The sequence below is a fragment of the Ursus maritimus genome, unplaced genomic scaffold (genome assembly GCF_017311325.1).
Source record: "Ursus maritimus isolate PB19 unplaced genomic scaffold, ASM1731132v1 scaffold_27, whole genome shotgun sequence".
Classification (NCBI taxonomy): Eukaryota; Metazoa; Chordata; class Mammalia; order Carnivora; family Ursidae; genus Ursus; species Ursus maritimus.
The window spans coordinates 37,993,765-38,016,292 of NW_024425230.1; the positions used below are offsets into that span (position 1 = coordinate 37,993,765).

The following is a 22,528-nucleotide window of genomic DNA, read 5'->3' on the forward strand; positions in this document are numbered from 1 at the left end:
GCAAGGAAGAACAAAATCCCATAGTTCTCTGTACACACCCATCGTAGCACCAATCACATGATAGTACCTTACTGGTGTCCCAGCTCCTCCACCCCCCAACATCACAGGCTTCCAGAGGGCAGGAACTGCGGCTACTCGGCTCTGCACCCCGGCTCCCAGCAGACTGCCTGGCACAGAAGACAGTAAATATTGACTGGTGGTGGCGGTGAGTGGTGTGGTTACACAGAACCAATCCACGACAGCTTGTCTGACTTGAAATTTTGCCCTACGTCTCAACAAAAGAAACAAATACTGAATGTGAAAGATGAGTTTCAACGTTTCAATTTTATTTAAGAACTTGTTTTGTCTCAAAAAAAATGCAAGATTCACTTCGCAGAATTCATCCAAATAAATGGTCTAAGTCCCGTGTGGTACAAAATACATTTCCTAAATGGAATAAATGGAAGAGAAGCTTCTTCCCCTCAACAAAGCACATGCAGGGGCGCCTGGGTGGCTCAGTTGAGCGTCCGACTCTTGGTCTCAGCCCAGGTCTTGATCTCAGGGTCATGAGTTCAAGCCCCACAGTAAGCCTGGAGCCTACTTAAGAAAACAAAAAACAAAATAAAACCCCCAAACCACAGCATATGCAGAGGCAGGGCATGGAGGTCTGCGTGCTGCACTGGGGGGGTCTGAATCTGGCTGTGAACGCTGAGGCCTCAGGCCTTCAGGTTACTGCCTGTAAAACAGGTTGGTTTCAAAGCCTCCTTTTCTTTCTTTTCATAAGTTCTGGGTGGTTTCTAAACGTTATTAATAGGAACAGTTAAACAAAACAGCCCCGAGCAGACAGCACAGAGCTCCCACGCGCCCCTCTGCACGGCACGGCTCCCACCACATTAATCTGCACTGTCTTAGTAGCCTGTCTGCAGGCTTATCTGCAGGATAAATTCCTCCGGGTGGGATTGCTGGGTCAGAGGGCAAAGGCATTTGTAACTTGGGCAGATAGAACGGCAGCGGCCTTTCAGAGGACTGTACCACTGTGAGCTCCCCCCGGCCCTGTGTGGCGGCTGAAGCCCCTTTCAGCGCTAACTGTCTGTCTCCCTCCCAGGACACAGGCCCAGCGGGTAACTCCGTGGGGAGTATTTCTAAGATGTGGGCTCGCAAACTGGCCACAGCAAGCTGTGCCACATGCAGGAGAGCTCCGATTAGAGCTTGGAGGCAGAACTTCCAGGCTATTATCTTGCGCAGATATTCTCCACATCCACGAAACCATGGCTTCCAGAGTCGCATCGTCCCGGAGCCACGCTCTCACCACTGCAGCTGAGCCTGGGCTGGCCTGGCGCCTGAAAGCTAAGCTCCAACATGCCGAGCCGCCCAACATGCTTGCCACTTGCCACAGATGCCTATTTAAATTTCTAACAATTAAAAAACTACAAATTCGGTTCCTCGGTCCCACAAGCCACACTTCCAGTACCCAGCAGCCACGGGTGGCTAGGGGTAAACATACTGGATAGCACAGATCTGGAACATTCCCAACACCACAGAAAGTTCGGTCAGATAGTGATGCTCTGGAGAGGTGACCCTCTGTGTGGGGCTAGTAAAACTAAGAATGCCAGTTAAATGTAAGGGGTGACCCTGGACTGGATCCTGGTCCAGAAAAAGACACGAAAGTGTCAACTGATGAAATCGGAATACGGTCTGAAGAGGAGTTAAGAGTACGGTATCAGTGTTGACTTCCTGGTTTTGAAAATCATGCTGTGATTATGTAAGATGTTCATATCTGGGGAAGCGGTATTGTCAAGTGTATTCAGAAATTCTTTGTACTGGTTCTGCAATGTTTTTTGTTAAGTCGGAAAGGATTTCAAAATAAGAATTTAAAATTTAAAAATCCTAAAACGAGAGGAAAAAAAGAGTATGTGCCTCCTGGAACCGTGTCACAGCATACAAATAAGCTTGGGGACAGAAACAGAGCTTGCCATAAGCGCAGCGTTCATCAAAAGCCAGTGAACGAGTGAAGGGCCGTCCGTTGCGCAAGTGGCGGTTGGAGAGACAGGAATGCGGGGTTTGGCACCTGACCTCATCAGCTGCAGAGCTGCTTTATCCATCCTGGGCCTCAGTGTCTTCTCTGAAAAGATGCCCGTTGGATCTCAGGGGACTGCTGTGACGCTCCGAGAGCTGTAAAAGACCCTACCTGTGGGAAGGCATTACCTGCGAAACCCGAACCGGCCCCCGGACCAGCGCGCGTGAAAGAGATGACAAGCCGGGCCTGCTGCTCCCGCGTGGCTGCCAGTTTCAGTACAAGCAGCTGGAGGTCTGTTAACGGTGATTTTTTTAAAAGCCCTTAAGTGGTGGTCCTCTTCTGTTCAGTGGCTGCCATTCTGAGGCCCCATGCCCTTGGAGGTCTGGCCTCTCTGGTTACATGGCCGTGCACCTGCTGGGGGCCCTCGGGTCAGCATTTGCTTTCTTCCTGATGCTTTCTGCAAGAGAGAAGAATGCTATTGCTTCCTGTTGCCTAAGCTCTGCCTCACGGGGCTGGTTTTATGTTTTAATTGCCTGCCGGTGTTTGTGCTAAAAGAAGATAGATATTTAAGAACATTTTGGAAAAAGAAAAAAGTCATCCCTAATTCCTCCTCCCCGAAATGACTGTTTTCCCACCTTGCCTGAGGCAGCTGGGAATTCCCCACCACACAGGGGCTCTCCTTTCTCCTCTCGAGGACATGCGGGCCATGTTTTCACCGTTGGGTCTTCGTGACTACTGCTGACCGCCTCATACCCCGTCCGGAGGTTGCCCCATAATGCACCACGCCAGTGACATTACGGTATTTAAGGCTCTTTCATCAGGAGCTCGTTTTGTTTTTAATGAGGGATTAGTACTGAACCTTTTGTCTCACTTGCCTGATGGTTCCACAGGGTGCTCAGAATCTCAAACCAGGCTTTTGGAATGGATAGACTCAAAAGGTTGTGATAGCCTCAGAAATTTTATTTATTTGACCAGACTGAACTGGTTCAACTCCTATTAAGCCAGTTCTGGCCCATAGGTCTTACTGTTTGTGGAAAAGAAGTCTGCAGGCTGTTCCAGCCTCATTCCAAAAAGAAAAAAAGCAAAGTACAGAGGGCCAGAGAGGAAGAGATGATAGCGTTGGTGGCTTCACGGCCATGAGGGTGGCAAGCATCATCCGAGCCAGCACCCTCACGGCACGGATGGGAAACGGCGGCCAGGAGGCACTGGTTTGCCCAGGGCTCTGCCTGAATTCCAGTACACAAGGCTCGGACCAGGAATCTGGAAGGTTCAGAGTGGGTACCACAGCACTGTGGTCTGAGCAAATCTTCGGGGGCTCTGTCACATTCCAGGGGGGCCCGGTGCTGCCCTGAGCAGGGGACACTTACCAGCCAGGTCCCTCCTGCCAATGGCCACGAGGCCCTCGAACAGCGCTTTGCTGGGGTTCTCACCGGCTGTGGCCACGCCATGCAGCCAAATGAGCAGCATCCGGTGGCCGTGCTCCTGGTAGCTCTTGGTGCCTGAGGACCATGAGGGGAGAAAGAGAAGGAGCCAACCGAGCCCACCGAGGCACAGCCGCTTTAAGCAGGTGTCTGTGCTGCCCTGGATCACCCCTGCACCTGTCCAGGTGGGAGAGCGCCAAGGGCCCCACCAGGCTCTTCCCCAAGCTCCAGTGGAGCTCAGCCCAGAGATGGGGAGAGGAGGAGAGGGACGGGCTCGGATGGGCTGGGGGCAGGTTTTGTGTTGGGGACTCTAGAACTTCCCCAGCCCCAGGCTTTCTCCTGAGCATCCACCATGCATCCTGCTGGTGTCGCTCACGGCACTCGTGATCCCACGCCGCACAGGACGGTTCCCTCCATCTGGGGCTGCTCAGTAATCTGTGCCTTGCCCACTAGAGGTCCTGTTTTACCGACGAGAATCCCGGCTTCGTGCACGACAGGGGTGGCTATGTTCTTTCCCCTGCGCCAGTGGTTCTCAGATGTAAGTGCTCACTGGAAACCTGGGGTAGCCTTCCAAAAGAACACTGACGCCTGGGTCCCATTCCCCTCCCCAGAGATTCCGACCCACTCGGGTCTGGGCGCAGCCTGGGCACTGAGCGGTGTTAAGGGTTCCCGGGTGATTCCAACATACAGCCGTGTTTGAAAATAACTGCCCACATTCCAGAGTGGGAGCAGGGGGTGAGCGGGTTACTACAGCCTGTGGCGAGGTCGGTCTGCTCTCCCAGCCACTGGGGCCAGGTCAGGCCCTGTACTGCGTCCTCGGAATTTCTGGCCCAGAGCAGGCCCTTCCTCACGGTGCTGCCCTTGGCATAGCAGTGTCATTGGGCCCACTTATGCACTAGCCCTTGCCCCCAGCCCCATAATTTACCCGTGCTCCTTTTCCCTCTCTGAAAGTTCTTACCTGACAGAGGTTCCGTTTGGACTCCCTGCTCTATTCCACTAATTGGTGTGCATATTTTTCTGTCCGCTATCTCTCTATGCTAATGATTTGCGCTTACATAAAAGGTTGTCTGGTTGGGTTAGATCTTCCTCGCTTTCCCCTAGAATATTCATTTAAACATTCCCTCTTTGGGGCGCCTGGGTGGCTCAGTCGGTTAAGCGTCTGCCTTCAGCTCAGGTTATGGTCGGGGTCCTGGGATCTGGTCCTGCATCAGGCTCCCTGCTCAGCGGGGAGTCTGCTTCTCCCTTCCCCTCTGCACCCCAACCCCAGCTCATGCTCTCTCTTGTGCTCTCTCACACGTGCTCTCTTTCTCAAGTAAATAAAATCTTTAAATAAACGTTCCCTCTTTATTCTTTCAAGTGAACTCTAGAATCCTTTAGTCAAGTTTCAAAAACCTATTTTGATTTGATTAAAACTGAATCAGGGGCACCTGGGTGGCTCAACCAGTTAAGCATCCAACTCTTGGTTTCGGCTCAGGTCGTGATCTCAGCGTCATGATCTTGGGGCCATGATCTTGGGATTGAGGGATCAAGCCCCATGTTGGGGCCACTAGTTCTGTCTCTAAAATACATAAATTTTTTTGAAAAAATAAAAATTTTAAACTAGTTTGGGAAAATTGATGTCTACCTGAGACTTTCTAACCAGGAATACAGAATGTCATTCCACCTACCCAAGTCTTTTTTTATAGTTGAACTAATTTTTATTGTTTTACTCATATGCCATTCATATTTGTTAGAAATTACTGCAAAAGGAATAGCTTTTCAAAACTACTTCTATATATTTTCCCCACTTATTGATGGTACATAGGAATATCAGGGTGTCTGTATATTTTATCACATTTAGCCATTTCACTGAATTATTTTGAGTTTTTCAGTTGATTCTTCTGGACTCCTGTGTATAAGATCATAGTATCTGAAGTTAATAAATCTCTCTCTTCCAATATTTACAGTCCTTATTTCTGTTTCTGTTTTCTGCCTTAGTACCAGGGGCAACATTTTTTTTTAAATTTTGTTTGAGAGGAAAGAGAGCAAGAGCAAGAGAGCATGGGGGGAGGGGCAGAGGGAGAGGGAAAAGCATATTCCCAGCTGAGCAGGGAGCCAACTCCGGGCTTAATCCCAGATCCCAGGACCCCGGGACCATGACCTGAGCTGAAGGCAGACGCTTAATCGACTGAGCCACCCAAGCGCCCCGAGCCAACATTTCAAGCAGATATTAAATAATGGTGGCAATAGCTGGTCCTCTTCTTTTTATAGGGAGTGCCTTTAGTTTGGTGTGTGAATGATGGGTATCAGCTTGGGCTAATTCACGAAGAATGTGAAGTTCACAGGTCAATGGGGAGGGAGAGGCAGAGGGCACGGCTTGAGCAAAGGCCTGGGAGGATGGAGAGGCACGTGGGATGTTGGCAATGGCATGTGGCTTGCTGTAGTCAGGCTGTGGGTTGCAAAGGCTTTCCCTCCAGAAACACAGAAAACCTAATACACAGTGCCCCCACCCCTCCGCCCACTGGTCGCTCTGGTGTGGGGAGAGGCAGGGGGGTACCTGTCCACTGCTGCTCAATGGCGTGGACGTGGGCCTCGGTGAAATCCCAGCAATATGCGAGCTTCTTCCACTCGTGAGGCCGCAGGTCCCTGGAAGCCAGTCGCCACAGCACAGAGTAGAACTGCTGCCTTTCCTGCTGACGGTCCTGCTTAAAGGTCACGTTCTTTCCAGAAGGATCCCTGGGGTCCCTGCGCAAGAGGTGATCCTGGGGAGCAGATTCCAAAAGTGCAGCTGCACCTGAGGGAAATCCCTGCCAGGCTTTCCCTTGGGAGTCCGGACGGGACTCTGGCAGGCGTCCCAGGCCTGGGGCTTCGTGTCTGCTACTCTGGTTTCTCACTCTGTGTCTTGCTTTGACTTCTGGAACCCCAGCAGCTCACACTGTTCCTCCATCCAGAATTCCTTCTCTCACCTGCCTGTCCCTCAACCCCAATGCCACAGTCAAACCCCAATGCCACTTCTTCCAGGAAGCCTTCCCAGTTCCTCTCTTTCCTCTGTGTTCTTAACGGCACAAGTACCCTCGGAAGGGCTCCGCACTCTGGCTGACACCAGTCAAGCCAAGGATCAGGCACTAACTAGATTTGCTGAATCCCAACAAGTAGTGAAGGCGGGGTTACAGAATTCTTTCTCTGTAAAGCAGGGGAGAAAATGAGAAGTTACAAAAGAATTAGGTGAGAGTATAAGTTAAACCCACAAAAGCCTAAGCAAACCCCTCTAAAGGATGTGGATACAGAGTTCTGGTTGTTAAAAAAAAGCTCCGGTGAGCTCCGGTTGTTAAAAAAGCGTGGGTGAGTTCCAGCGTCTGCGGCTACAAATCTTACATCCTGGTCAACAGCGTCTGGCCAATCACCTGGGACGTGATGACCAGGAGACCGGCTCCCACCTGGGGAGGGTCCTCAGAGCAGTGTTCTCAGCTGCATCTGTACACTGGGATCACCTGGGAGCTTTAAGAACCCCAGTGCTTGGCGCGCCTGGCTGGCTCGGTCGGCAGAGCACGAGACTCTTGACCTTGGGGGTGTGAGTTTGAGCCCCACGCTGGGTGTAGCGATTAATTTAAAAAATACGATCTTTAAAAAAACAAAACTACCGGTGCTTGGTCCCCACACCGGAGATTCTGAATTAATTGGCCTGGGGGTGGGAGGGAGGTTTGTGATTCTAACTGCCCCGCGGCCTTAGCGTTGAGAACTTTTCAAGTCTGAGGTGTTAGAATTAAGCACAGAGATGAATCAATTCATCAAACCCTTGGTATTAATATTTTAGGGGTACATTTAGGAGTAATCTGTCGTAGGCAAAGGGGCTGTAATGTTTCTGAGAACCCAGCATGTCTGTGAGAGTATCTTATGATTCCTATTGAAATTTGTTATTAAATTGATTTTGAAAAAGTGATTTTTTTGAGTGGCAGAAGAGAAGCTTACTAATTTTGCAAACAATATTGGAATGTTTAAGATTTGAGATTTACTTTATGGGTTTAATTTACTGGATTTACTAGGATAATTTAAGAATTTAGGGGCACCTGGGTGGCTCAGTTGGTTAAGTGTCTGACTCTTGACTTGGGCTCAGGTCATGATCTCAGGGTTGTGGGATTGAGCCCCGTGACCTGCTTGGGATTCTCTCTCTTCTTCTCCCTCTGCCCCCACCTTCCTCTCTAAAAAATTTGAGAAGCATTTGAAGTGCTTTAAAAAAAATCTATTAAATTTAATCATTCAGTTTAAAATGTTGAAGATAGTTTAAGTTTAAACACGGGTCCAAACATTAATCAGAAACCTTCCTTGAAGGTGGAAATTCCTAAGATTCCTAAAATAAAGGAGTTGTATAAGTGGAATAAGATTTATAAAATGAATTTAAAAGTTTAAAGAAAACTAGGTGGGTTTTTTAAAATTTTATTTGAGAGAGAGAGAGCATGAACAGGGGCAGAGGGAGAGGGAGAAGCAGACGCCCCCGCTGAGCAGGGAGTGCACGCACAGCTCCATCCCAGGACCCTGAGACCATGAGCTGAGCCGAAGGCAGACACTGAACCGACTGAGCCATCCACACGCTCCAAGGAAAACTAGGTTTAAAAATTTGTAATAAATTCTTAATTTTTAAAATAGATGCAAAAATTATTTTCTATGTATAAAAACAACCACAAAGACATAAAAAAAAACCTCCCACCTGAGCCCCATTTGCTGACGACTGCAACAGCACGGCCTTAAACCTGCTACTCTTCTTCCGCAATTCCTCAGCAAACATCTCTAATCAATCCCAGCACACTTTCCTTCTGGGCTCGGAAAGTTGCCTGAATACAACACCCCAAGCAGCAATTGCAATCACCTGGAGATGGCAGTGAGCTGAAACCAAGTTGCCATCTCTCTGTTCATGCACGCAGGCGTGCGCCCATGCACCCGTCACCCAGGAGCTCTAACAGCACCCAGCACTAACTCCACACGGGCGTGGACCCCGGTCTGCCTTGTTTCAGTGCGGTTTGGGTGCTCACTCATCTCCAGATGCTCACAGACAACCCTGGTGGTAGGTAGACAACCTCTTTGGAAACTGGGGGGCGGGGGGGGGATGAATTGGTCAGGGCTGGGGTTCAAAGCCGGCCCCACCTCGAGCCAAGGCCGCTCCCTCTGCAACACGGACAGACCTTGTGCAGGGTGTCAGTACCTTCTCCCACGCGCGGAGGCGGTCAGCCTTTATGATCATGTCCACCAGGCTGATGTGGTTGCTGCGAGCGGCCACCGCCAGGGCAGTCTTCCCTTGCTGCAAGGAAGAAATAAGACGAAGGGAAGCCAGCGTTGCTACAGGAGGGGTGTGGGGTGGCCTCTAGCATCGGCTGCAAACGTTCCTGCCCCAAGAAAACGGTTTCCAGTAGTCTACCCTGCAGAGCAGAAAGGTTTTCTGGGCATGACGAGACGCGTGGAAGGCACAGGTGGAATGAGGCACTAATTCCAGCAACCGCCTCTTGTTTAGAAAGTCTTAGAGCCTATGAAACTCAGCCTGCATAACTCAACATCACCTGTGAAATATGGGGCACCTGGCCCGCTTCTCAGATGAAATCAGATCCCAGGGCAGGGGACTGGGTTCATGAGGTCACGTCTGCCCGCCCCACCCAGGCCCTTTGCTCCAGGCCTCCCGCACCGGGCGGGCCTCCGTCCCGGGGCAGGAGCAGCGAGTTGGGAAGCTCCTCCTCACACCTGGCCAGCGGCCCTGAGGCCCAGCTCAAGGCAGGGAGCCCCTCCCTCAGGGCCTATTCCTGCCCCGACTCTTCCCCACACCTTCCCAAGGACTGGGCCACCCGTGCAAGCCCCTTCCCTTCCGGAGCCTGTGACCTCCTTGTCCTTATACCAAGTCCTCAGCTCATCTGGAACCTCCCGCCACCTGAGGGAGTAGCCAGCCCAGAGGCACAAGAGCCAGGAAGCTTCCCCGCCCCTGTCCCACACGTAGGGAGCTGTGGACCGGTGATGTGCCAGCCCTCTGCTCCTTCTCCCCCTCCCCACCTGGCGACTCAGGAGCTCTAAGTCTGAGGCACCATGACACAGAAGACAACCCCCTCACAGTTCTAGACCGGCAGAAGGGCAGGCCAAGTCCTGAAGGACCTCAGAGGAGGAAGGGGAAGGTGATGGAGGAGCAGGAAGGGTTCCTGGTGGAGGCTGCATGTGAGCTAGCATATGAAGGATGGGAAGCCTCGAACAGTCTGAGAGCAGGAGGCATTAGTAGCGTCTCTGGCAAAGAGCGAGCCATGAAAGCGTGAAAGGAGGCTGAGTGGGAGCACACGTACCTTGTCTCTCAGGCTTAAGTTAATCCCTGCGACGAGGACCATCTCCGCTATGTCCTGCCTGGCGTGCTCAGCAGCAAGGTGCAGGGGCGTCTGCTGCCTCTGGGAAGAAGCCAAGGGGATAGGGGAGTAGAAAAGCATGTACAAGTGGCCCAAGGCTCAAAGCCAGGACAGGTGCAAGGCAGGTACACTCCTAACTGGGCCTTAACAAGTTTCTCTAAGAAGTTACGGGAGAGAGTAAGCTGGGTTTAGTCATAAACCCAATACCAGAGAAAACTTCGCAAAAACAAAAAAGCAGAAAGAACAAAGGAAAAAATACCACTTGCTAGCTCAGGAAGACAACCTCTGCAACGATCCCAATATATTTCTTCTAGTCTTTAGAATGCTTTCGGTTTGTTGGTTTTACATGACATCATCCCATATATATATTTTGCATCCATGTTTCTACCCAACACGCCCAATATTTTTTTTTGAACATACCATGTTTGTGTGTTTAACCTACATAAATGGCATTGTGCTATGGACTTTTTTTTTAATTAATGATTTTTTATTATATTATGTTAGTCACCATACAGTACATCCCCGGTTTCCGATGTAAGGCTCGATGATTCATTACTTGCATATAACACCCAGGGCACCATGCAATACGTGCCCTCCTTACTACCCATCACCGGTCTATCCCATTCCCCCACACCCTCCCCTCTGAGGCCCTCAGTTTGTTTCTCATAGTCCATAGTCTCTCATGTTTCATTCCCCCTTCTGATTACCCCCCCTTCTTTATCCCTTTCTTCCTCTACCGATCTTCCTAGTTCTTATGTTCCATAGATGAGAGAAATCATATGATAGTTGTCTTTCTCTGCTTGACTTATTTCACTTAGCATTATCTCCTCCAGTGCCGTCCGTGTTGCAGCAAATGTTGAGAATTCGTTCTTTCTGATAGCTGAGTAATATTCCATTGTATATATGGACCACATCTTCTTAATCCAGTCATCTGTTGAAGGGCATCTCGGCTCCTTCCACGATTTAGCTATTGTGGACATTGCTGCTATGAACATTGGGGTGCATATGGCCCTTCTCTTCACTACGTCTGTATCTTTGGGGTAAACACCCAGTAGTGCAATGGCTGGGTCATAGGGTAGCTCAATTTTTAACTTTTTAAGGGACCTCCACACTGTTTTCCAGAGTGGCTGTACCAACTTGCATTCCCACCAACAATGTAGGAGGGATCCCCTTTCTCCACATCCTCTCCAGCAATTGTTGTTTCTTGCCTTGTCCATTTTTGCCATTCTAACTGGCGTGAGGTGGTATCTCAGTGTGGTTTTGATTTGAATTTCCCTGATGGCTAATGATTTTGAACAACACGCCCAATATTATAAACGCTGACGGACACCATTTTTAACAGCTCCATAGTAGTCTACGTCTAGCCCATAACCTACCTGATCACTTCTCTGTTATTCAGTATTCGGGCCATTTCCAAATTGAAGATTGATAAGCAGTAAATGTCTTTGTGCGTGAGCGTTTAACGTATTTCTTGAGGCTCAATTCACTGAAGCCCAGACACTGATCGTTTTGAAGGCGTTGCTGTATCGTGCCGAGTTGCTTTCCACCGCTCGTGGTTGTAGGTGAGGCACTGAGGACTACTTGGTCAGGGGGAGGACTGCGGGGATGGGGCATTAAAAGGACTCCTGACTGAGCACAACTTCAGGTCTCAGAGGCCTCTTGTGACACAAGACTGCCCGACTCACCCCGTCCCGGGAATTTTCCCAAAGGAAAAAAAAAAATCAACGAAAGGACATGGTGGAACGTAGGAAGATGTTTCCTGCAATTTTATCCGGACCATGGCAACAACTTGGAAACCACCAAGATATTCAAAATATAGGAATGGTGGATAAAATGACGTTACCTTCAACAAACATTCACACAACTTTTTTACAAGTTAAAAAAGGAATTTCTCAACTCTGAGCCGTGCTAGGAGATCGCAGCCAAGCCCTGCCAGCCTGGGAGGGTGCCCAAAGGCTCCCTGGGGCCCAGATGGTTTCTGCAACCACTCACATTGTCGGTGGCATCCAGATCACTGCCAGGGTCGATGAGGAGCTGGACCAAGGCGGGGAAGTTATGTTTCACAGCCAGGTGCAGAGGGGAGGCGCCCTGCTGCGGGAGGAGCCATATGGATGACTCACTGGGTCCCTCCCAGGACTGCCCAGCACAGGTTGCTCGGCTGGTGCTGGGGGATGGACGTAGGGAGGGATATATAGATATGCTGCTTCTAGGTTCGGCCCTTCTTGCTCCAGAGGACATGGTGGCTCGAGGAAGGCTGAAACCCTGGCGTTTCTGCATCCTCAAGGTGGGTGGGCGCCTGAAAGACCCAAGTTTGAGACCTTGCTATCCCAGGAACTCACTACGTGACTGTGGGCAAGTCATTTCCTTTCTCTGCTACTCTTCATCTAACAAGTGGTGTTTCCTAAGGTCCCCTCTAGCGACACTTAAAAATTCTCTAATATCTCATTGAATCCACACACGAACCTAGGAAACGTGTATAGGAATGGTGTTATTAGTATTTTCATCTTACAAACAGGAACACTGGGTTCAGAAGACGTAAGTGACTTGCCCCAGAACTAACAGGAATCTTGTGTTATTGGGACTTTCTCCCCCGAGCACCTAGGTAGGTGCCTGATTACTGTTCATGCATGAAAAGAATGAATGAGGGTCAGCCAGGACCTGAACAGTGACCTCACAAGACCAACACATACCCAAGGCCTCGTGCAAGCCTGGAAGACACCTTTGTCAATGGTCCCCTGTGCCCGCCCCCCTCCTGGCCACATAACAAAGTGGAGATAATGACACATCATCTTCTCACTTGGTGATATAGTGACACACACATAGGGAATAGTACAAAGCCAATAAAATCGAAAAACACTCTCATATTGAGTATAAAGATTACAGAACACACACAATGACAAAAATGTCTACGACCAACGTCTATTGTAGTTTAGGCCAGAAAGTTTAAAAAATAAATAAATAAAAAGGTTTATTGATATTGGAAAAGAAGATTTAAACTTCTTGTAGATTTATTTGTAGACAATGTGATTATATATCTAGACAGGTTAAAAAAAGTAGTACCCCCACCAAAGAAACCCAGTACAATTAATTCAAAGTCATATAGAAGATAAAACCCACGTCAATAGCATTCCTGTTTTGAATGCCTACAAGAAATGACATATTTTTAAAAAGATATCCTCTTCATGACAGCCAAAAATATAAAGTATGAAGAGTAGAATTTTAATGGACATATCGAAGGCAAACTAAAAGCCATATAACATCACTGAGGGATGGAAAAGAAGACAAAGAAATGGCAAGAGTTCATGCTCCCAGTGAAACAGTATTATAAAGATGACCATTTTCTCTTATATTATTTACAAGTTTAATGTAATCCCAAACCCAAACTTCAATAAATGCCAAAAAGGATTCTAAAACACAACTAGAAAAAAAATTTTTTAAACCCAGGTAAAACTACCCTAAGAATTTCAACAGTGTCCTGGGATCATTGTCGGACGACGGTGAAGCCAGGATCCGGCCAGGGAAAGGTGTGCTGTGCCAGTGAACGGGCGGAGACGGAAACCGGCTCAAAAGCACGACTCAGGTGAGCCAGGAAACTTGTCAGAGCTCTGAGGACCGGCTTTCCAGGAAGCAGCAGGCTATGGAGGTAAAATAAGCCAATGCGTGCTGGATCTAGCCTCGGTCGTCCTGGAAACTCATCTGGGGGCATGTGGTCAGAAAGGGGAGCGGAAAGACAGCAAGTGTGGCTTTAGTTGTTTTACATTTTATTTATAAAAACCAAAAGAACCAAAAAGTACACAAGGTAGCCAGTGAAAAGCCTTCTTCCACCATCACCCATCTGCTCATACCCCCACTTCTAAATCCCACTGGGGATCTTTTTTCTTTTTTTCTTAAGATTTTATTTGTTTATTTGTCAGAGAGAGAATGAGCAGGGGGAGCCACAGGCAGAGGGAGAAGCAGGCCCCCTGCTAAGCAGGGGGGGCAGATGTGGGACTCGATCCCAGGACCCTGAGATCAGGACCTGAGCCAAAGGCAGACACTTAACCGACGGAGCCACCGAGGCGCCCCCCACTGGTAATCTTGATCATTGCTATTATGTGTATCCTTCCAGAGATGTTTGACTTTTTTTTTAAAGAAGAACCTTAAAGTTTTGTTTTGAGATAATTATAGACTCACATGCAGTTAAAAAATAATGCAGAGAGCTCTGGTGTATCCTTTACCCACTTCCCTCCAGTGGTAACAACTTACAAAACCCTGGTACAGGGGCTCCTGGGTGCCTCGGTCGGTGAAGAGGCCAGCTCTTGGTTTCAGTTCAGGTCATGATTTCAGGGGCCTGGGATCGAGCCCCAAGTTGGGCTCCATGCTCAGGGTGGAGTCTGTTTCTCTCTCTCCCTTTCCCTCTGTCCCTCTCCCTCGCTCACTTGACCTCTCTCTCTAATAAAATAAATAAATAAATCTTAAACCAAAAAAACCCTGGTACAATATCCCAAGCAGGATAATGACTCTGATAACATCCACGATCTTATTCCGAGCCGCCCAGCTTCATGTGTCGTCATTTGTACACGTGTGTGTTTAGTTCCATGCCATTTTATCACATGTGCGTGCTCGTGTATCAAGATACAGGACGGTTCCCTCAGGAGGGTCCCTTGTGCTGTTCTTTCGTAACTCCCTCCTCTGCCCCATGTCCCCATCCCTAACCCCCAGCAAACACTAATCTGTTTTCCGTCTCTATTGTGTCATTTTGAGAATGTTATATAAGCAGAACCATACAATATATAACTTTACAGACTGGCTTTTTTCACTCAGCATAACTCCCTTGAGATTCACCCAAGTGGTTGCACACACCAGTGGCGGCTTCTCATTGCTGAGTTGTGGGATTTGGACGTACCACAGTTTCTCTGACCGTTCACGTTTCGAAGGACATCTGGGTTGTTTCCGAGTTTGGCCTGTTATGAATAAAGGTGCTATGAAGGGGCACCTGGGTGGCTCAGTCGTTAAGCGTCTGCCTTCGGCCCAGGGCGTGATCCCAGGGTCCTGGGATCGAGCCCCACACTGGGCTCCCTCCTCCGCTGGGAGTCTGCTTCTTCCTCTCCCACTCCCCCTGCTTGTGTTCCCTCTCTCGCTGGCTGTCTCTCTCTCTCTCTCTCTGTCAAATAAATAAATAAATAAAATCTTTAAAAAAAAAAAGGTGCTATGAAAATTCACGTACAGGTTTTTGTGTGAACGGATGTTTTCACTTCTCTGGGGAGAAAGGCCAAGCGTGCAATTGCTGGGTCACAGGGTAATTACATGCTTAGTTTTACGAATAACTCCGAAGCTGTTTTCCAGAGCGGTTGTACCATTTTACATTCTCACCAGCAACGTAAGAGTGATCCAGTTTCTCCACATCCTTGCCAACATTTGGTGTCGTCACTATTTTTTATTTTCATCATTCTGATAGGTGTGTAGTGATATCTCTTCGTGGTTTTCACTTGCGCTGCCCTAAGGGCTCATGATGCTGAGCGTCTTTTCATACGCTTCTCTGCCGTCTGTATATGCTCTTCAGTGAAATGTCCATGCAGGTGTTTTGTCCATTTTCTAATTTTTTTTTTTTACTGTAGAGCTTTGAGGTGGTTTTTTATCTATTCTGCAGTGAATTTTTTTGAATTCATAGGGCGCATTTCTTCACGAAAAAATTTTTAGAAAAAGTTGTACAGACATGCTTTGTGAGACAAACCAGTGAGATGCAGCCTGCCCAGAGCAGACGGGAGCAGACACCAGCCCACACCAGAGCCCACATAACGGTGCTTTTATTCAGTACAAACAAACAGCAACAGTGATAACAGCATGAGACCATAAATGCACGGGAACTTTCTGGGAGTCCCGGCTAGGCTCTGACCAATCCATCATTGTTTTCTTACCTCCAGGTAAACAACTGAACGCTTCTACTAATGCCAAAATTTCAAAGCTCTTAATCCAGCTAGAAATGACTACAACTGAGGACCTTTTCTCTAGCTGGCTGCTTCCCCAGTTCCGAGCTGTCTAGCAGGTTAGTTTCAACATCCCAGAAAGTCTCCTCCAGCTGGCTGCTCCCCGTTCTGGGGACAAGGACAACTTTAACCTGTTCTGCGCTCAGGCTGCTGGGCCTCCTGACTGCTCGTGCCCCCCCTGTGCACCTTGGTCCTCAGCGTTCTGAGACTCAGTCAGCTGCAGGTAAAAGGGGCCTACCAGCCGCTGAGAGGCATGTAGTTAACAAGATAAGCCATCATATCATCTAAAGACTCCTTCATTTTCTGCAGCTGCCCCTTGCGGGAAGTGAGGAGGCCGTCAGACACTTCCTTGAAGGAGGCAGCATGGTGGAACCCTGAGTCGATGGCACCCAAGGGACTGGCCTGATCTTGGAGGTTCTGTGGTAACCCTGGGATACTGGACGGCAGGGTGTGGCACGTGGTCTGGAGTTGCTGAGTCAGGTTGTGGGCAATCGCAAGAGGACGGGACTCAAAGTGCCAGCACAGTGGGATTCTTCTGTACCATCATGGCCAACGCTTCTCTTCCACTCCACCTGGGAGAGAGAGAACTTATCCTGAGCACATTGACTTTTCCAGTTGGCACTCTGCACATTCTTCCTGGCAAATTCGATCAGATTAACAGTGGGATGGAGCTGAGAAATGGTCTCTTGGCTTTTTTGCTTGGCTTCTTTCACCCCGCTGAGAGCTTGCTGGTAGACACGTGAGCGGAGCTTGGTAGACAGGGATCCCAGTCTAATGTAATAACTTGGCTTCTGAACCGTATCAAACTCTTCTACTTTTTTTGCTTCTTTTTCTAGTTCTTTCTCCGTGAGTGGGAGGTACTGACCCACCAGCAGCTCTGATTTGGTGAGCGCATTTTCTCCTCCGCTGATCACCAGCTGCATCATCTGACCTCCCAAGACTGTGTTAGTGCTGCCATTGACCACAGTCTTGGTCTTCTCCACACTGCCAGTCACTGCTCCTTTGGTCTTGTCCATTACTCCAGTGATGGCGCCGGCCATGGAATCCTTGGCCCCGGTCACAGTAGTTGTCACAGCATCTTTTGCCCTGGTCATATCACCTCTGCCATTGGTAACAACCTGGTTTGTTGGCTGGTTCGTTGGCTGATTCAGAAAAGGCAGTTTCTCCCCAATCCTCAATCCTCCTCAATCCTGTCTAGCCCCTTACAAGCATAGGTATTGGCAACCGCAATGTGTGGCTCTAGCTTCTGGGTGATGGGCAGAGCACTGGTCACAGCCACAGAAGAGATGGCGTGCACACTGTTCTCTGCCATCTTGCACACAGACTTCAAGAGTAGATTTAGTTTGTAAGAAACCGTGCAACTGTCTTCCGCAGTGGCTGTACCATTTTGCATTCCCAGCGTAATGAACACGAGTTCCTGCTGCTCCACAGCCTCATCAGTATTCGGTGCTGTCAGTGTTTCGGCTTTCGGCCATTCTAGTACTTGTGTACAGCACGGGGTTCTTACGGAGCACTTCTTTACTTTCTGCAACTGCAAGACACTCCGGATTCCTCCTATATATTTCCCACCCCAGTCCTAGAAGCAGTCATTTCTCCAAGAGCCCTGGTACCTTTTGGTGGAGAAAGTGCATCTTATTTTTTTCACGTAACTACAGTATTGAGATCTATTCATAGAAGTGTATTTGTTTAAAAACTTCCCCAATTTGGAACTCTCTTGCATTGTTGGTGGGAAGGCAAACTGGTGCAGCCACTGTGGAAAACTGTATGGAGGTTCCTTAAAAAGTTAAAACTAGAACTACCCTACAACCCAGCCATCGCACTACTCGGTATTTACCCAAAGTATACAAAACACTAATTCAAAGGGATACATGCACCCTGATGTTTATAGCAGCATTTTCTACAATAGCCAAATTATGGAAGCAGCCCGTGTCCATCAATTGATGAATGGATAAAGATGTGATGATGTGCTATAGATAGATAGATAGATAGATAGATAGATAGATAGATAGATAGATGAATGAAATCTCGTCTCCGCAATGGCGTGGATGGAGCTAGAGAATATTAAGCGAAATAAGTCCATCAGAGAAAGACAAATACCATATGATTCCTAGAAGTAGATTTGCTTGGTCAGAGGGCCCATGCATTTGCACTTTGTTATACACATTGTGAAAATTGCTCTGTTGTATGGATTGTACCAGTTTATACTGGCTCTGGTAACATATGATGATGCCTACTTCCCCACAGCTTTGCCAACACGTTTGACAAAACTTTGGGATTTGTACAAATCTGATGAGTGAAGAATCATATGTCCAGGTCGCATCAATTCACATTTCTTTTAAGAGTCATCTGTATTTCTTTTCTATCAAATGTCTGTTCGTACCCTTTGGCCATCTTTCTCTTGGGTTATTTTTTACGTTGTAATAATTTGCACAAACTCTTATATATGAGAAAGACTCAGTCCTTTATCTTTGGATCTAGTTTGTCATTTACCTTTTGACTTGGCTTATAGTCTCTTTTGCCAGGCAAAATGTTTTTATTTTTTATATAATCGAGTTTATCAGTCTTTTATGGTATGTGGATTTAGGACAATTCCCCCACCCCACTTTTCTCTTTCAGAGTGTTCTTAGCTATATTGAACTTCAATTGTTTAAGGGGGAAAAAAAAAGATAAATAGGGACACCTGGCTGGCTCAGACAGTAGAGCATGCGAATCTTGATCTTGGAATCGTGAGTTCGAGCCCCACATTGGGTGTAGAGCTCACTTTAAAAAAGATAAATAGATAAAAAAACCTGTTTTTATTACACGTATGAGCCACATCTTGCAGCAATCTGAAAGGACAAAGGAGGGCAGGGCATCCCTAAAAGAGAGAGAGACAGGAACGTGCCCCATGCTGTAGGCATTCGCTCAGAGTATTGGCTCCACTGCTTCACATCAGTGGGAGGGGGCATCCATACCAGAGGCAGCCAAAGACACCCAGCCAGCAGAGCACTGGTACCTCCTGGACCAGCAGAGAGGGGTAGCTGAAGTTGGTGAGGGTTTAGCTGGTATTCATTCATTCAGTGAGTATGTATTCAGTGTCCACTGTGTGCAAAGTACTGTTCTAGGCCCTGAGGATCCAGCAGTGGACTGTTAGAACAGACAGAGCCTCCATCATCAGCAACAGCATCAGCAAAGAGTTTGCATTCTATTGGGGAAAACTGACAATAAACACAAGAAACAACTTAACCTACCAGTTGTGCCAAATGCTAAGAAGAAAGCAAATCCCATCAGGGGTAGGAAGTTATCAGAGATGAGGGAACAGATGGGAGTGTCTCCTCGTTGAGAAGAGTGAACAGAGGACGCCCCTGATGAAGAGATATTAGGGATGGGGGCTGTGTGATTGAATCAGCCCGCAACTGGGGCAGGAAAAGCACGAAGCCCCTACAGGAAACAGTTCATTGTAACAGTCCATTAAATTTAATTTAAGTAAACACTTATATAAGATATGTCACAAAAGGGAGTCTTATTCAATAAGAGGTGTTGAGATAACTAGTTAGTAATTTTGGAGGGAAAAATACACATTGATCCCTATTTGATACCACAGATATTTAAAATCTGATTTTTAAAAGTTGGCTTTTAAAAAATCAATTTATGGAGCGGTGCTTGTCTGGCTCAGGCAGAAGAGCGTGCAACTCTTGATCTTGGGGTTGTGAGTTCAAGCCCCATATGGGGTGTAGAGATTACTTAAAAATAAAGAAAGAAATGATAGATAAGTAAATAAATCTTTAAAAATCAGCTTATGAAAAAATTAGAAGAGAACAAATTATTTTGAAGCTATGAGCAAGGAGATTCATTTTCCAGGCATAGAAGCAATATAAGAAAAAGCAAAGGAAAAAAATCATCAGATTTGACTTGTTAGGACCTTCACTCTTTAGGTCTGTGTCTTTTGACACCGTTACTACCAGCAGATTCCTTTTCATTATTTAGAAAGTGTAAATATAACAAGTAAAAATAGTATAAATAAATCAATAGGGGCAAACCTAGCCCAAATGAAATGGAAAACAGCTTACAGCAAGAAATCTGTGCTGTCAACATTGGAGGCAGAAGGCTGATCCATATTACATATAGAATCCATGCAAACTAATTTAAAAATCAAATTAGATCCCTATATGTAAATGGGCAAATTCACTACAAATGGAAAAATGTTCACTTTCAATAATAATTAAAAGGGTGTAAATGGAGACAATGAGGGATGTTTGAGTATTTATTTTTTAAAGTTTATTTTATTGCATAATCCCTACACCCAGCGTGGGGCTCAAACTCACGACCCTGAGATAGAGTTCCAGGCTCTTCCGACTGAGCCAGCCAGGTGCCCCCGGGGCCTTTATTAATTGGGAGAAAATGTAAAGCCTAATAAGCACTTCGGGTGAGAGGACCAGGAAACTCGCAGTCCGGACGCTGCTAGCGGTTCTACAGACGGGCACGAGACTTTTAGGAAGTGGTTCGGCTTACACAGCAAGAGCTAGAAAGAGGCTCACAGTATTTGACCTCAAATTCGCTATTTCTGAGAATCTTTCCAAAAAAAGAAAAGCAGTCGTACGCATGCAGCTGTGCTACCTGTATTGGCAGGTCAACCTGACGCTCCAGCACAGCTGAGGAGGCTAATAAGTCATGGTGCCTCTGTTTATCAGACCACATGTCGCCGTCGGTAGCTGTGTGGCACCACGGAAATGCTCCCGTTATCTGGACGCAAAATTATATATGTAGAATAGTTCTATACCAAAGTAAGCAACTTTTTAAAAAAATACTGAGAGTAAAGAAAGAATATCTGTGCCAGGATAGGAGAAATACGGATGATCCTGTTTTCCAAACTTCCTTTTATGTTTTATTCCTTTAAAAATGTTTTAAGTTCAACTTTGTTGGTGGGTTTAAATTATTATTTGACTATACACAGAGATATATCATGTTGCTATAGAAGATTAAATATTAAAATCATTTTAATATCTCCAATTAGTTTATACTCCTACAGTGATTAATCTAAATCTTACACTGATTTTTTAATTTAATTTAATTTTTCGTCATGATAAGCGTACTCTTTAATCCCCATCACCTATTTCACCCAGCCCTCTACCCAGCTCCCCGCCGGTAACCATCAGTTGGTTCTCTAGAGCTAAGAGTCTGCTTCTGGCTTACCTCTCTCTCTTTTTTTTTCTTTGCTCATTTGTTTTGGCTCATAAATTCCACATATGACTGAGATCATATGGTATTTGTCTTTCTCTGACTGATTTCATTAGCGTTATACATTCTAGCTCCATCCATGTTGTTGCAAATGGCAAGATATGGCTGAATAATATTCCATTAAATATATATACCACATCTTCTTTATCCATTTATCTGTCAGTGGACGCTTGGGCTGCTTTCACAGTTTGGCTATTATAAATAATGCTTCAATAAACATTAGTGTTTTTGTATTTTTCAGGTAAATACCCAGTAGTGCAATTACCAGATCATAGGGTACTTCTATTTTTAATTTTTTGAGGGCCCTCCATGCTGTTTCCCAGAGTGGCTGCACCAGTTTGCATTCCCACCAACAGTGCACAGGGGTTCCTTTTTCTCCACATCCTCACCAACACTTGTTCCTTATGGTTTTGACGTTAGCCATTCTGACAGAATCATTTAATTATAAAAGTCATAGAAAATGTTAATACCTAATACTGATGAAAGGTCACTCATAAATTACTGGGGGCTATGGGATCTGACCTTTCTGGAAAGGATTTAACAACTTACAGGAAGAACCACAGAAATGTTTTTACCACCTGACCCAGAAATCCTGTTTGGAGAAGTCATATATAATGCAAAAGAAATACAAAGTTACAAGCCCTAATGATGTTCATAAGTCATTATTTATCCTGGCAAAGTCAGAAACAACTTCAATACTCAATAGTTGAGGAACTGTTAAGTGTGATGTACTCAACCGAACCACATCTGGCATCAAAAATGGTTGTTAGAAAAGCTAGCAACAGTTGATCCCTTTGCTGGATAGTCTCCACTGGACTCAAATCAAAATTCTGATGTCTAGGGGCGCCTGGGTGGCTCAGTCGGTTAAGCGTCTGCCTTCGGCTCAGGTCATGATCCCAGCGTCCTAGGATCGAGCCCCACATCAGGCTCCCTGCTCAGTGGGGAGCCTGCTTCTCCCTCTCCTGCTCCCCAGCTTGTGCTCTCTCTCTGTCAGATGAATGAATAAAACCTAAAAAAAAAAAACAAAACCAAAAACAACAACAAAAAATTCTGATGTCTTGATGGTTAAAAACAAAAAAGCATCCCCCTTTCCAGAATGCTGCCTTAGCCCGGATTCTTTCTAGCTGGAGGTGCTGCTACACATATGAAGACGACTGGAAGGCCATAAAGAAAAGTCATTGCTCACACCTTACTAGGGTGCTGGGATTAGGGATGCCTTTTTTCTCTATATTCCGATGAACTGTGCTATATTGTTCTTACGATAATTTTAAAATACAGTGCTTATTTAAGAAACGACCTCTTAAACAAACAAACAAAAACAAATGACCTCTTTCCATGCTAAACAACAGAGAGCTCCTCATTTACATAACGGGAATAAAAACAGCACCTACAGATAAAGAAACAAAGGCCCAGGGAGGTCAAAGCAACTTGCCCAAGGTCACTCAGTTTGTGAACAGGAGTGCCAGGCCTCAAAGCCAGGTTGTCCGACAAAGTCCGTGTCTTAACCACAAGGATATACTGTCGCCTGTGAATGTACCACACCGTGTAACAAGAAACAGTGAGCAACCAAGAGGCTAGATC

At 46.8% G+C, this 22,528-nt stretch overlaps 1 protein-coding gene and 1 pseudogene across 1 annotated transcript in view; both read right to left on the reverse strand.

Annotated features, from left to right (window-relative positions):
• Positions 1 to 305: 305 nt before the first annotated feature.
• The window catches only part of ANKDD1A (ankyrin repeat and death domain containing 1A), a 43,202-nt gene continuing 20,979 nt past the window's right edge, over positions 306 to 22,528 (reverse strand). Inside the window, exons 10-15 of the mRNA XM_040643112.1 lie at positions 11,757 to 11,855; positions 9,708 to 9,806; positions 8,594 to 8,689; positions 5,954 to 6,158; positions 3,364 to 3,495; positions 306 to 2,453 (exon numbers count right to left, since the gene is read on the reverse strand). Of these exons, the coding sequence (XP_040499046.1) occupies positions 2,392 to 2,453; positions 3,364 to 3,495; positions 5,954 to 6,158; positions 8,594 to 8,689; positions 9,708 to 9,806; positions 11,757 to 11,855 (693 nt within the window). The 3' untranslated portion in view covers positions 306 to 2,391. The remainder of the gene's footprint in view (positions 2,454 to 3,363; positions 3,496 to 5,953; positions 6,159 to 8,593; positions 8,690 to 9,707; positions 9,807 to 11,756; positions 11,856 to 22,528) is intronic.
• LOC103679084 lies at positions 14,970 to 17,446 on the reverse strand (annotated as a pseudogene).